Here is a 14,937-nt window from a genome sequence, read left to right on the forward strand (position 1 = left end):
GACGGTGGCGGCGGCGGCGACGGCGACGGCGGCGTCAACACCAAATCTTAACCTGAGGTTAAGTTTTTGAAATGACAGCATAACTTAGAAAGTATATGGACCTAGTTCATGAAACTTGGCCATAAGGTTAATCAAGTATTACTGAACATCCTGCCTGAGTTTCAGGTCACATGACCAAGGTCAAAGGTCATTTAGGGTCAATGAACTTAGACCATGTTGGGGGAATCAACATCAAAATCTTAACCTAAGGTTAAGTTTTTGAAATGTCATCATAACTTAGAAAATATATGGACCTAGTTCATGAAACTTATACATAAGGTTAATCAAGTATCACTGAACATCCTGCATGAGTTTCACATCACATGACCAAGGTCAAAGGTCATTTAGGGTCAATGAACTTTGGCCGAATTGGGGGTATCTGTTGAATTACCATCATAACTTTGAAAGTTTATGGATCTGATTCATGAAACTTGGACATAATAGTAATCAAGTATTACTGAACATCCTGTGCAAGTTTCAGGTCACATGATCAAGGTCAAAGGTCATTTAGGGTCAATGAACTTTGGCCAAATTGGGGTATTTGTTGAATTACAGCCATAAATTTAATTTGAAAGTGTGTTGGTCTAGTTCATAAAACTTGGACATAATAGTAATCAAGTATCACTGAACATCCTGTGCGAGTTTCAGGTCACATGATCAAGGTCAAAGGTCATGTAAGGTCAAAGAACTTTGGCCACGTTGGGGGTATTTGTTGAATTGCCATCATATCTCTATAAGTGTATTGGTCTAGTTCATAAAACGTGGAAATAAGAGTAACCAAGTATCACTGAACATCTTGTGCGAGTTATAGTAGTGTTCAAAATCAGCACTGCTGCTATATTGAATCGCGTGATGCAGGTGAGACGGCCAGAGGCATTCCACTTGTTTTTTCTCTCTCTCTCTTCTGTATTTTTGCTTGTGAAATATGGGAGAACTTTGTAAACTTTAATCTTACACTGAAGCTAGGGCATGACCAGTTTTAAAAAAGGGCACGTCGGCCAGGTAGAAAAAAAGGGCACGGCCTTTTTGGCCGCGAATTGATCACTTGTAAAGGCATCACGGCCAGTTATAGGGGCATCGACGGCCTGCATATTGTACACGATCGAAATTTTAAGAAAACATATTTTACAAAGAAAAAAAGTAACGCCGTATTTTGGGTGAAAAAACGTAACAAATACGGCAAAAACGTAACGGTTGGCATCTCTGTCAGAAGAGTCCCAAACAAATTTAATCGAAAAAATAATGAAAAACAAAAAGTAAAAACAAAAGAAATACATACGGAATTGCAAAAAACAATAAGACAAAAGAAATTGATCTGATATCACAATTTTGTTCATGTAGACAAAGAGTTCTTATACCAAAAAAATAGAACATTCTGAGCTTTATAAAGGGAGTTAGAGGAAAAAGTATGATTTTGCATACTAATTACGCATGAATTAGCATAATTACTTAATAGCGATTTGCATGAAACAAATTACGATACAATTTTGTAGAAAATTTAAGCTCTTTAACTACATTCGACTTTGAATGATTTATTTTTCACCATCATAAAAGACCACAAATAGCAGAGGGGGATTTGATATTATGCCCCCCTTTCCAAAAAGTGAGGGACACGTCCCCCTCGGGTTCCAGCCCATGAAGAAGGGAAAATAAGAGTAAAGAATAAAGTATTCAAAGACGTTTCAATCCAATTCAATTAAATTTTATTTTCATCTGATTGACATTTTATCAAATTCCACATGAAATATAAAAAATGTTGATATAAAACAATTAATGTAGTAGGCCTATACAATATGTAAATAAGATTTATGAAAGAAGGCGTAACCCCCCCCCCCCCCCCGAAAGTAAAATAAAAAATTGTTTACATGAATGAAATGAGAATTATTATTAAATATTACCCATATTTCCAAAAGGAGTTCTTCAGAAAATCTAAGTTGGCAGAAAAATTGCAAATATATATTTTACGTTTTCTAGTCACTTTTTCTCAATGCATATCACACATTTTCACATTTCTTTTTGCCATTTTATGCAATGCACTTTGTACTACCCATTCGCCCTTTTCTTTTTTTTTCTAACTTTTTCTTTATGTTTCATGCTCTCACCTCTTACTACTCATTTGCCCTTTTCTCTCCGTTGTCCCGCCACTTTCTCTCCCTTTCATGCAATGCACTCCTTGGGACCCATTCACAATTTTCTCTCCGTTTATGCACTGCACGCCTTATACCCATTCGCCCTTTTGTCTCCGTTTTCTCGCCCTTTTCTCTCCGTTTTATGCAACGCGCGCCTTACTACCCATTCGCCCTTTTGTCTCCGTTTTCTCGCCCTTTTCTCTCCGTTTATTAGCCGTTTTCTTTCAGTATCTTCACTCCTCTAACAGGATCCTCGTCCTTAACATTCGCCGTTTTCTCGCCGCTTTCATGGGGAAATCAATAGCTCCGCTAATATTAAACAATCATGGCACTCCATAATAATTCAAGATTTACGTAAGAAACCTAATGTAGCCGTTTTTTCTCCAAAAATTCTCCCTTTCTTCGCCCTTTTCTAGCCGTTTTCAAAACGGCGAAAAAACTGCAACTTTGAATTTCCCATAGGTTATAACACACAAAACGGCGAAAAAAGGGCGAAAAAACTGCAGTGGCTCACTGTGTTCTGTTTCATTTGCATCTTTATTTCCTCTATAGTATTCAATAGTGTATAAACACACCCCAGGTCTTGTTGTATTAAAAGTCTGTGTTTTGGGTTTGACTGTTTTGTACACGTACCTGTATGAATATTGCCAGCAATGTATAATAATAGTAGGTCCATGATAAGCCTAAGGGTCATGCTCTGACAGACTTTTAAAACAAATTCTATGAACTCCATATTGACCCAAACACTGTATATTATAAACTGAGTTCTATTTTTCATTTCGTTTCACTATTTTGTTGCCTGAAAATATACTTGATATTTGTCATTTCAGTATTTCATTAATATGGTAGAGAATGATATTTGTGCATCAACCTCTAAAGATAACATGTAAGGAACAGTCGGGAACCAATGGGCGAGCCTGAAAATACATTTGTCAGAAATTCATGTCTTCAGAGCATTCTTTGTAGACATTGCAAAATCATCAAACAGAAAAGGTAGTAAAATGTAATAATATGCATGAATATATCGGGGTAAGCTTTCATGATCATGAGTTCATCTCCTCTGTGTATTAGAGAACTCAGAAGTTTACATACTTGAGCGTGTTCCAGAGCAGGAGTTTGGAAAACTTTAAGTACTATGTAGTTTTGTGAAACGCTACCCTGGTGCGCTTCAAGTAGAGTGATATCTAATCAAGACTCTTGTTCTTTGTTTATCAATCATATTGAACTTAATATTTCATTTCTGGTTAATAATAACATACATGTACTGTACATTTTACATGTGAGTCATTCATATCAAACAAGACGTACCGTGTTCGAGCAGTTTGGAATTCGTGTTGTCTATCAGTATTAAATTAATGGATGCTTTTATAAATGTCAGTATTGAAACTCTGTGAGCAAGGACAACAACCAGTGAATAGATAAATTAATTGGAAATTACATGTACATGTAAATGGATCCTTACTGCTGAGACCATGGGTATTCGTAGGATCAATGTGAAACCAGTGGATGATAGTGACGATGACATCAGCATGACATCACAAACCATGTCTCATTCACAGAGAAACTTAGTGATCAGGAAAAATCGAAAGTGGATCAGGTAAGGCAGCGAACAGAAAAGTGTTTGTTGCTTTAAATGGACCATGGATCCTATCCATGAATGGACTATACTGTATTAAAATTACTCATGCATTTTTTTGTTGTTGCTGGTATGAAAAGTGATTCCTTGCATTTTTTCTACAATATGTTGTAGAGTACAGTTTGCATAAAGGTACATGTAGCAGTGTCCATCCTTTGCAGTTTTGGGCTCCAAAGGACTGTTACAATGTACATTTTTATCATGGATTCTGTAGAAGTCAAAGAATACTCTCAACATCGAAGTGCATCTTGCACAATGATCTTGATATTAAAGCTAAGTTGATTGCAAATTTTTGTGTGGAGAGCTCTCTAACAGAGTTTACATATTATAACTTACATTACAAGAATTTTCAGTTTTGCACATTTATCATAATATTTGAAAAAATATGAATTGAACTACATGTATTATCCTTTGGTGGTGTTTTGTTGAAGTGCAAATTTTTTTTTTTTTTAATTGAAGTGAATTTGAAAATTATTAGAATCCAAGGTATATACACACTTTAATAGGAAGATGATGGGATTACAGGGGGGGAGGGGGGATGTACTTGAATTATAACATGATACCTACATGTACATGTATTGTGCCACAACAAAAACGAAAATAGGGGGCTCTGGAACTAAACTTTGGTCTTAAAATGGAGGTCTCCGGAAGTCCGGAACTGCTCTAGGATCAACGATTGCTAGAATATATGCAATGCTCTGAAAAGGCACAAATTCTGTGTTTTGGAGTGTGCTTGAATATGCATAAAATTTGTCACAAGTGACGTTTCTGCGCAATGAACCAATCAGCGGTCTCCGAATTGCTGTGCAGAGCTTCGACTGTCCGTTGAACATACATGTAGTCACTGGCAATTTGTCGCTGTGCTGAGTATAAAGCGAGCACTGGAATGAGAAAAAAAATAAAAATGAGGGTCTTTGGAACTGGAAAAAAATTGGAATTTCTTTGGCTTTCTAAATTGGTGATGCTCTGCAATATGACTGGTGTAGTGTGAAACTGCAATTAAAAAAACATGGTTTCATTAAATGTATTGTATTTTCTTGAACTTTTAAAAGAATAGTTGAAAAATGGACTTGTTTTTTTAAATTTTTATTCTTTTATAGTTTCTGCAAAGGCAGAAAGTGTGGGTAGGGTAGGAAGTTCAAGAGTATCTTTTCGTATTGAAAAGTATTATACACATTAAAGTACCTGTATTTGGTTTAATCTGTACATGTACAGTCATAAGTTATGATTGTACATGGTGAATATTAAGCTGTTGGCAACTGATTTTATTATACCGGTAGGCTTTGCACAGTGCCACAGAGTCCATCTGGATAGTAATAGTCCGTACAGTAATCCGAACTTGAGTTTGATGTAAACTCAGATCTAAAGTTGTGGTTTAACTATGGCTAGCCAATCAAGACAAAATAAACAGCAGAGGTTCAATTATTAATGGAATGATGATTACAGTTGAGTAAGACCAGAGTTCAAACGTACAATGTAATAAAAATGTTGACATATTATGGCTTCTAATAACTTTTAATGTAGCAAAGAGCTTTTGAAAGATCACTCTTTGCTCTGTGGACTATGGGCCAATAAAAAGAATAGTGGACCAATAGGCAATAAGTTTAATGTGAGTGTCTTTAAACTTGTGCTGTTAACTTAAAGGCGAATGAGCCAGATAAGTCGAGCTTTATCCGAGGGTGATGTTCGTGTGGAGTTACCTGGCAGCAACATGGGTACAGTGAGAAGGAGACCATCGGTTGCTGACTTTGTGGACATGATGGATGAAAATGAACAAATTGAGTTCTTGTGAGTCTTCTCTCATTGTCGGCATGAGAATGACAGGGTTGGTGTTCTTTTTCAAGGTTTTGTACACAGCAAAAACTGTGGTGTTAACCGGTGTACATAGAGGACCACACCAGTTATTTTACTCCGGTGTTAAATTGATGGTGTTAGTTTAACACCTATAGGTGTTATTACAACACCTTTGGTTGTTACATTTACACTCTTTGGTGTTATGTTCAATCTCTAGGGTGTAATTTTAACACCTCGGGGTGTGGTCCTCTATTAACACCAACTGGTGTCAGTTTTAACACCACAGTTTTTACAGTGTACTCTGCCCCTGCCCTAGTCACATGCACCTCTGCATGGTTTTATAACTTCTACAGTATAGTGATATTTCTCATCAGATTCAGAATCATCGTGTGAAATATTTATTAGTTTTTGTGAGCTGCTTGTTTGGATGCAACAGATGTGTACATATTTTGTATTATTTTGATACTGTATTAATCAATTCTATGGAGAACTTCATGAATATTATAATTATTATGCAATGAGACCACTAAATAAATCATGTACTCACTTTCTGTTTTGGGAAATTTATATGAAATTACAATTAAATTTTTCTCTTTGAAGGATGCAAATTGATGTACATGTATTACTGATCCTCAGTGCTATTGGCAAAAAAAATGGGAGAGTGATACCTTCATCCAACTCATTGCAAATACGCATACAACGGGTTTCATCAAAATAAGAATAAAAAATCATTTTAATATTTGCTTGAGCATTTTGTGTGTGTGCTTTACTCAAGACAATTGGTTTTACTATATTTTTACATATATTAAGATCATCAGCCTGGATTACCCAGTTGAGTCTCATTGCTCTTGGAATGTCAGCTTTAATCTGCAATAAGAGATGTAATATTTGTTGAAATGAATTTTAATTAATAAGAGTTTTTAGTGTGTTGTGTTCTATGTCTGCAGCATTGCCACTAGATAACAGTCTTTTTCCGAGTACAAAAGAGCGACATCTCCATTTACGATTGATTGCATTCAGGCATGGCGTGAATTGTATTTGTAATAAAATTTTTAATTAATTATAAATTTTCTGAAAATGCAGGCTGTGTTGATAATGTATCTAAAAATAATGTTTATGAATGATGAAGATGATGAGTATTGTATTATAACCATCTTCTTCCCCCCATCATCATCATCATTATCATTATCACCATCATCATCATCATCATCCTCATCATTATCATCATCATTATCACCATCATCATCATCATTATCATCATCATCATCATTATCATATTATTATCTTTATTATTATTATCATTTTCATTTTGTTGTTTTTTTATAAAATTTTATCATTATCATCATTGCTGCCAACACCATCATCATTGTCCAAAGTTTTAATTAATCAGCATGAGAGTGTCTCTTTTATAGGCCTATATGTAGGCTACCTGGGTCCCGCTGCATAAAAGTTCATCTTTGTCATCAAATGGTAACTACCATGGTAACAGTGCTCATCAGCCAATCAAAATCAAGGATTCATTGAAAGTTACCATTGGATGGCAAAGTTACCATAATAGTAACTTTTATGCAACAGGGCCCTGGTCATGAAGCAACATAAATTTCCAGAAAGGTGATGCTTTTGGCAGACATGTTTGGGAAATCACGGACCTACATGTACATGTAGGTCCATGAGGAAAAAAACCTTGAAACTAGATACCTTACAAACTGTGCAATAACAGAAAAATCAAAGAAACAGATAAATAAAATTTTGAGACAAATTGAATGAATAATAAGAAAGTTATGAGCATTTGAAGTTTAGACCATTATTTTAATGTAGATCCTCCTATTGGCAATGCGATGAAGATGTGTGATGTCACATGAGAACAACTTTCCCATTGCTTTTCTATATATTTCACCTAAAATGCCTCTTATCACATCAAACAGTAGCTCATGTACTAGTATTTTTTCTATAGGAGGGCATGTTATACAGACTTTTAAAGAATTCATTATGGATAGAGTTTGTATCACCCTAAGAAAGAGCAAAAAGAAACATTTTCGGGGTATTTTAAAGTCCATCAAAGGGAAAGTTGTTCATGTTTGACATCACAAATATTTGTCGCATTGCCATTTATGGGAAAATCTCCATAGCTAGTGATCGCAATGAATATTCGCATGCTCATAACTCATTATTTGTCCAATTTTTCTCAAACTTGCTTTGATCTTATTCTTTGATTTTTCTGTTTCCACAAAAGCCAACTTGTTCCAAAGATTTCATTCCCCTTTAAGGCTGACATGCATGTACATAAATCAAGTGACAATGTTTTGCATTATTCATGTAAAATATAAAGTAACAACCCCCTCTCTCTCTCTAATTGTTTTCTTTCTCTTGTAGGAATAAATATGGAAAGGGTAAGCTGAAAGCACTCTCTGGGTGGAAGGCATTTAAGTACAATGTTGCATTGGTAAGTTGAAGTTCAAGGCTCATACATGAATTCTGAAATCTGGGGGGTGTTTCACAAAGATTTAAGTATGATTTGAATCGCACTTAAATGCCGAGGCGTATCTGAAATGCAACGTGCAATTTCATTGATCAATACGCAGTAGTGCGCGTCCTCTTTGCATGATCTGACCAATGCGGTAATGCCTTTTATACCACACGCAACTCAGAATTTAAGTGCGACTCTAAGTCATACTTAAATCTTTTTAACCCCCCTGGTTTAATTCAACTCTGGTCTAAAATTGTGGTTTAATTGTGGATAGCCAATTGTGATGCAAGTCTCTAACAGTATGTGCTCATTTGACACTCAAAACATTCACACCTACATCTGGGAATTAAAATTTGAATAATGATAAAAACACTGTAAACATTGTTATTATTATTATTTATTCGACCAATATGATATATATTACATCAGAAAAACAAATAAAGTACACAAACATGCAAAGAAATATGGGAGTGACAAGTGGGTTAAGGGGCACAAAAGTGAAAATTCAGCACTGTTGCCCAGAGGCATGTGCCCCCATACATGTACATGCCACTCCAATGGACATATTATAAAGAGGCATACAATAAAAACAAGATTGTGATATTTTTGTCTCCTCAATTTTAGTACAGAGTTTTGATTGACTATGGCATATACATGTACATGTATTTTAAACCAGACTTCATAATATGGGTCTAAAGTCTCTTATAGACCTACATGTACGTTCTACCAAAGTTTGAGATTCACTGTAGGGCAAAGAAATGAGGACACTGAAACATAAGATCTATTTGACTAATGAAATGGTTGCTAAGTTTGTGTATCGCCTGTCTCCAGTTTTTGTCTCACCTGCCAAGCAGAGTGAGACTATAGGCGCCGCTTTTCCGACGGTGGCAGCAGCGTCAACACCAAATCTTAACCTAAGGTTAAGTTTTTGAAATGACAGCATAACTTAGAAAGTATATGGACCTAGTTCATGAAACTTGGCCATAAGGTTAATCAAGTATTACTGAACATCCTGCCTGAGTTTCAGGTCACATGATTAAGGTCAAAGGTCATTTAGGGTCAATGAACTTAGACCATGTTGGGGGAATCAACATCAAAATCTTAACCTAAGGTTAAGTTTTTGAAATGTCATCATAACTTAGAAAATATATGGACCTACATGTAGTTCATGAAACTTGGACATAACAAGGTTAATCAAGTATTATACTGAACATCAAAGGTCATTTAGGGTCAATGAACTATGGCCAAATTGGGGTATCTGTTGAATTAACATCATAACTTTGAAAGTTTATGGATCTTGGACATAAGAGTTATCAAGTATCACTGAACATCCTGTGCGAGTTTCGGTTCACATGACCAAAGTCAAAGGTCATTTAAGGTCATTGAACTTTGGCCATTTTGGAGGTAATTATTAGATTGCTGTCATAACTTTCAAAGTTTATAGATAGAGTTTATAAAATGTGGATATAGGGGTAATCGAGTATCACAGACAAGTATTAGGTCGCATGATCAAGGTCAAATGTCATTCATTGTCAATGAACGTAGTATTGTATCATTATATGAATGGTGTTTTCAAAGTCAGCACTGCTGCTATATTGAATTGCGCGATGCAGGTGAGACTGCCAGAGGCGCTCCACTGTTGTTTTTTTTCAGTTGACATAAGAGGTGGATTCACCTTTTATACGATCCTTGAATTTAACTTGTTCAAATGTACTCCTATGTTCATTGCGCAAGCAACGGATTATAGTAGAACTAGGAGCATTCATGAAAGCCAGCAATTACTGAAATATACATATGCCTTGTACCTGTACATATTGAAAATAATTCTATGTTAAAGTACGTTTAGTACACATGATGATACTGTATCATCTGCATAGATAGTGTTGGCATTCAGTATAAATATATACTTTTATATGACACCTATATAGATCCTTGGCATTTAATTGGTTGTTTGATATCGATCATTCGGACCATGATTTTACAATGATGTCATCGACCGTGCAGTTTAGGATCCATTCATCGTGCAATTTTGGATCCATGCAATTTGTCCATTGCACGCGACAATCAACAGACCGAGCTTGCACTGCATGATCATATTTTGCATCAAAATTGATAAATTTCCTATGAAAAGTAACCTAGTGTTAAGTGTCATAAACCAAATAATGAATGTTCCTTCATTTGTGCAATGGACAGAATACTTCATTCGGAGAAAGATGAAATGAATAATATTCAACTCGGCTACGCCTCGTTGAGCCTCGTTGAATGGATCTTTTCATCTTTCACCTCATGAAGTATTCTGCTCAATGCACTCATAAACATTCATTATTTGTATAAATGTGCACTTTTAATTCCAATCCGTTAGGACAAAATCTGCATATTCTTTTTTAATTTCAGTAGATTTCAGTCTGTGAATTTGATTGTATGCTGATCGTCCATGGTTCAATAGACTAATGGTATTCATCAAAGGAAACAAATCTGCTTAATTTTTGGCATTATTTTTTTTATTGGGTCTATTGCGTTTCAATCCCCTGCTGTGCCTGATTTCCTACAAAGTTCATGTTCATGTAAAACACACACACCCCCTGACCGCATATCATGAACAGACATTATTGATTTGAATGGTTACATTGTTGTTTGTTGAGTAAATGAACCCTTTCTGCTGCCTTGAATGTTTAAACCAACCTTTCTAGGGTGTAAAGTTCATGTATGTACATGCACATGTACTAGGGAACTGTACAAGTAGGTACATGGTTATGGTTTTGTGGTCTTCAATGTATACATTGTGTGCATATAGAAGTAAAGAAAAAAAAAACAGTTTGTACATGTATCTTTCATTATCTCTACTTGTGTTTCTTTGACCATTGCAAATTTATTTATGGACAGCCTAATTATAAAAGAAGTTTGAGGGTCTAATATCCCTGACAGAACAAGTGGGTAGATAATAAAAATGTCTTGATTTCTTTTAAAAGTTTATCATCCATTACCATATATTTAAAAAAAGAAGAAAATTGGTATACATCCTTTACACATACTTTGTGTAAAGTTTTTGTCACGGTATCCCATTTATCAGTACTTTGGTCTGCCTTGGGAATCCGAAACCTTCAGTAGCTTTTAACATAATACTCTCAGGCCAACTCTCAAAGAGTTATTCATCTCTCAAAATATGTTCACGGTACATTCCACTATTTGAATACCAGTGATAATTTTCCCTTTGTATGACCTTATTTAGTGTGAACTGTTGATCAATAGCATTCTGAAAATCCACCATCCAGTGAGTCCATTGATTGCATTGTCCATGGATTAACAAATAGTGGCAGTCTGCTGCACACAATATTAAACCCCGTTCTCATGACACTTTCTAAAACTAGTTTACTGGAAACCGGTTCAAGAAACCAGTTTGGGAGATCGCTTTGCTAACGTTCGCATTTGATCGCCCGACAATGGTTTTAAAATCACTTCACGTAAAGCGATCTTGTTGCTATGGGAACGCTCTCAGTGGGGTGACACGTTTCGCAAGAAATTTGAATATGCAGCATATAGGCATTCTACACGCATTGTGTGGAGTCGCGCGCTCAAAATGTGCGAAGGTCACTTCCCGAAGAGTGGTTGCCGTGTGTCCTCACTTATGCTAGAACCAGTTTAACAAGGGAAAGCAATCGTACATCGCGAGGTGGTATTATGAACCGGTTTGGAAGATCGCTTGGACTGTTCTCATTACACGTTGAACTAGTTTCCACTAAACTAGTTTCCAGTAAACTAGTTTTAGGAAGGTAGTGAGAACGGTGTCTAGTACGGCTCCAGCATCCTAGTTCAGTATGCTTTTGGGTTCACTTTATTATTCATTTAAACCATGATAATAAGATTCCATGAAATCTATCAACCATACACTGAACCTGTGCATATTTTTTCCGGATCTACATGTTCATGTATTATGAGCAGATATTTTGTCCATATTGTGCATTTATCATAACAGAATATAATCATGTATGGATTCTGTCTCATACATGTAGTTTTGGTTGAGGGTATCATATTGTACTCTTGTACATGTTGCTGTCATAAAATTATCTTCTTTTTTTTTTCAGGGCTACTTACTGCCTAAATCTGCAATTATAGCTTTAACATTAGAGTAAATGGGAATTTCATGGGCTCTTTTGTATTTTCCTGTGCTCTTTTGAGCACTTCAGGGGCAAAATTGCCCCTAGTCCATACATATATATATTATTTACCCTGTCAAATCATTTTCTCGGCTTTTTAAAAAAGAGACAATAAATTCTTATCTTATCTTATTGGATACACTAAATTTCCTATCTTATCAGCTGACATGCCATACTGATGGAGCATTAAATTCCTATTAACATGATACCAATAATGAAATAGAGACAGAATAAAATGAAAATGACAAAAATGAAGATAATATATGATGGCAATATTTAGAAGGATTTATCACAAGACGGGTGCAGGCTGGATGGAGTCTTTATCAGTAAAGTCCATTCTAGTCTAAATTTTTCGAAAGTAAAATGCCACAAATTGCATACTTTGTACAAGCCATGACACAGGCCTATTTTGAAGCGCTCAGGAATACAACTGTATATTGCATTGCACATTACGAAAAAAGTCAATGAAATTTAATTACAATAGGCATGTTTATTTACGTATGAAACAGACATGTAATTGGCAAGTTATCATCATATCCTTGTCTTTAACTGTACATTCTGTCGCCCAATCCAGTTTCATCCTCTAAATCTCCCCCTCCCACCCCCCTCTCTCTCTCCTTTCTCCCCATTCCTGTCCCTGTTTATTTTATTTATTTATTTGATTTCATTTCATTTCCAGGAACACAACAATAGCAAATTTCAGTACATTGAAAGTAATCATTCAAGATACAGTATCAGAATGAAAGGAAAAAAAAACAGACTAAACAAAGAAATAACACCTGTTGCTTTTGTCCTTGTAAATATACAGAAATGGAAACGCACAAAAGAGAACATGTATGACTTCAGGTTACGCTTTGAAGTGTGGCGCTCTTCACTCAAAGAAGTAGAAGGTTTGTAAGAATCATTTTGACAAATGCTTGTACTTCATTTAGGGTTTATCCACCTGGCAAAAAAAAATGGATTTGAATAAAAGAACAAATCAAGCATAAAGTTTTCATTGAAATTGGATGTAAAATAAGAAAGTTATAGCATTTTAAAGTTTTGCTTTTTTACTCACAAAACAGTGATGCCAATGAGGGAGTAAATGACGTCACTTGTTCAGTATTTCTTTTTATGTGAGTGTACACTGTCTGAACATGTTATCCTGTATAATATAAAGGAGTACAAAGAAATGAATTAATAAATGGGGACTTGGCAGTAATTATTTCTTGAAACACAGTACTTAGCGTATATTAGTTGATTTTTCTAAATTCTAAAGCCACCTATTTTGCATGATATATCTAGAGTGCTTTATAAAGATTGAACAAAGTGAGTCATAAGCGATACAGTGTAAAGCAAGTAAACATACATACACATGTATGACAGACAAGCATGACATTTTCCTTGTTTTGATGACAATTTGAATGATATTTTATAACTTCACATCCAGGCAAATTTGGAACGGCGGTGGTGTCATATTTTGTCTTCCTCAAATGGCTTCTTTTCCTCAACATCTACATCTTCTTCATCATGTTTGGTTTCATCGTCATCCCGGAACTCATATTGGGAACCAACTACATGTACAATCAACGTAAGTCATATGGAGTATTGCAAGAAACTTGTGATTGAACGCAAGTCAATTTTAGGTCCTAAAATCTATTGAAAGTCACTCATTTTGGTTGCAAAGTTGCAATTGATTGATGTGCTGCTTCTTGCATCAACAAATGTAAATTTATTTTCTTTAGTTAAAAATGATCTGTCACTTGTACTTTTGCATCTGAAATTTGCGATTGATTGTAAATATTTTCTTGCAACACCCCCTGGATCCCATTTTATAAACAGGGGTTGAGGAACTAGGGGCTGAGAGGGCTTCTTTCAGTAACCATGTACAAATACCTGAAAATAAATCGTTAATTTTTTTTTCAACCCCCTTCTATCCTGTGAAGTAGGAATATGCTAAAACTTGTTCCGATTATCAAAGATACATTGTATTCAAACATGCAGAATAGATGATTGTAGATTCATGTAATCAGAAACATTTTTATTTTCCGCCAGTGAAAAACAACCCCCCCCCCCAAAAAAAAAAAAACGAAACTGATTTTTATTGGGGCCATGCAATTAAGAAATATTCAAAGTAAAATATAAAAGGACAAGTCCACCCCATGAAATAGTTGATTTGAATCAAAGAAGAAAATCCAACAAGCATTACTCTGAAAATTTCAATAAGAAAGTTATGACATTTTGAAGATTCGCTTAATTTCACAAAACAGTTATGTACTCTCTGGTCAGTATGCAAATGAGGGGACTGATGACGTCACCCACTCACTATTTCTTTTGTATTTCATTATATGAAATATTTCAATTTTGTCCTTATTGTCATGTGAAGAAAAGATTTATTCCTCCCTGAACATGTGGATTACCATTGTTTTAATAACATGTGGTTCAGTCAAGTTGGTCATTATGCCAAATCTGAAATAAAAGTGAAATATTGTATAATTCAAACAATAAGAAACAAAAGAAATAGTGAGCGAGGGACATCATCGACTCTCATTTCTCACCGAGTTGTGCATATAACTGATTTGTGAAAAACAAGTGCATCTTAAAAATGTCATAACTTTCTTATTTTACATCCGATTTTGATGAAATTTTCAGTGTTGTGCTTGTTTGATTTTTCTCTATTTATTCAAATAAACATTTTTCTGGGGTGGACTTGACCTTTAAACACAACTCATACATGAA

General features: G+C 35.2%; 1 protein-coding gene across 1 annotated transcript in view; it reads left to right on the forward strand.

The window, feature by feature from the left end:
* Positions 1-3,640: 3,640 nt before the first annotated feature.
* The window catches only part of LOC129268975 (transmembrane channel-like protein 7), a 32,247-nt gene continuing 20,950 nt past the window's right edge, over positions 3,641-14,937 (forward strand). The window contains exons 1-5 of the mRNA XM_064105852.1: positions 3,641-3,765; positions 5,449-5,592; positions 7,972-8,041; positions 13,028-13,109; positions 13,649-13,789. Coding sequence (XP_063961922.1) covers positions 3,641-3,765; positions 5,449-5,592; positions 7,972-8,041; positions 13,028-13,109; positions 13,649-13,789 — 562 coding nt within the window. The remainder of the gene's footprint in view (positions 3,766-5,448; positions 5,593-7,971; positions 8,042-13,027; positions 13,110-13,648; positions 13,790-14,937) is intronic.

This window comes from Lytechinus pictus, chromosome 10, assembly GCF_037042905.1.
Source record: "Lytechinus pictus isolate F3 Inbred chromosome 10, Lp3.0, whole genome shotgun sequence".
Taxonomy (NCBI): Eukaryota; Metazoa; Echinodermata; class Echinoidea; order Temnopleuroida; family Toxopneustidae; genus Lytechinus; species Lytechinus pictus.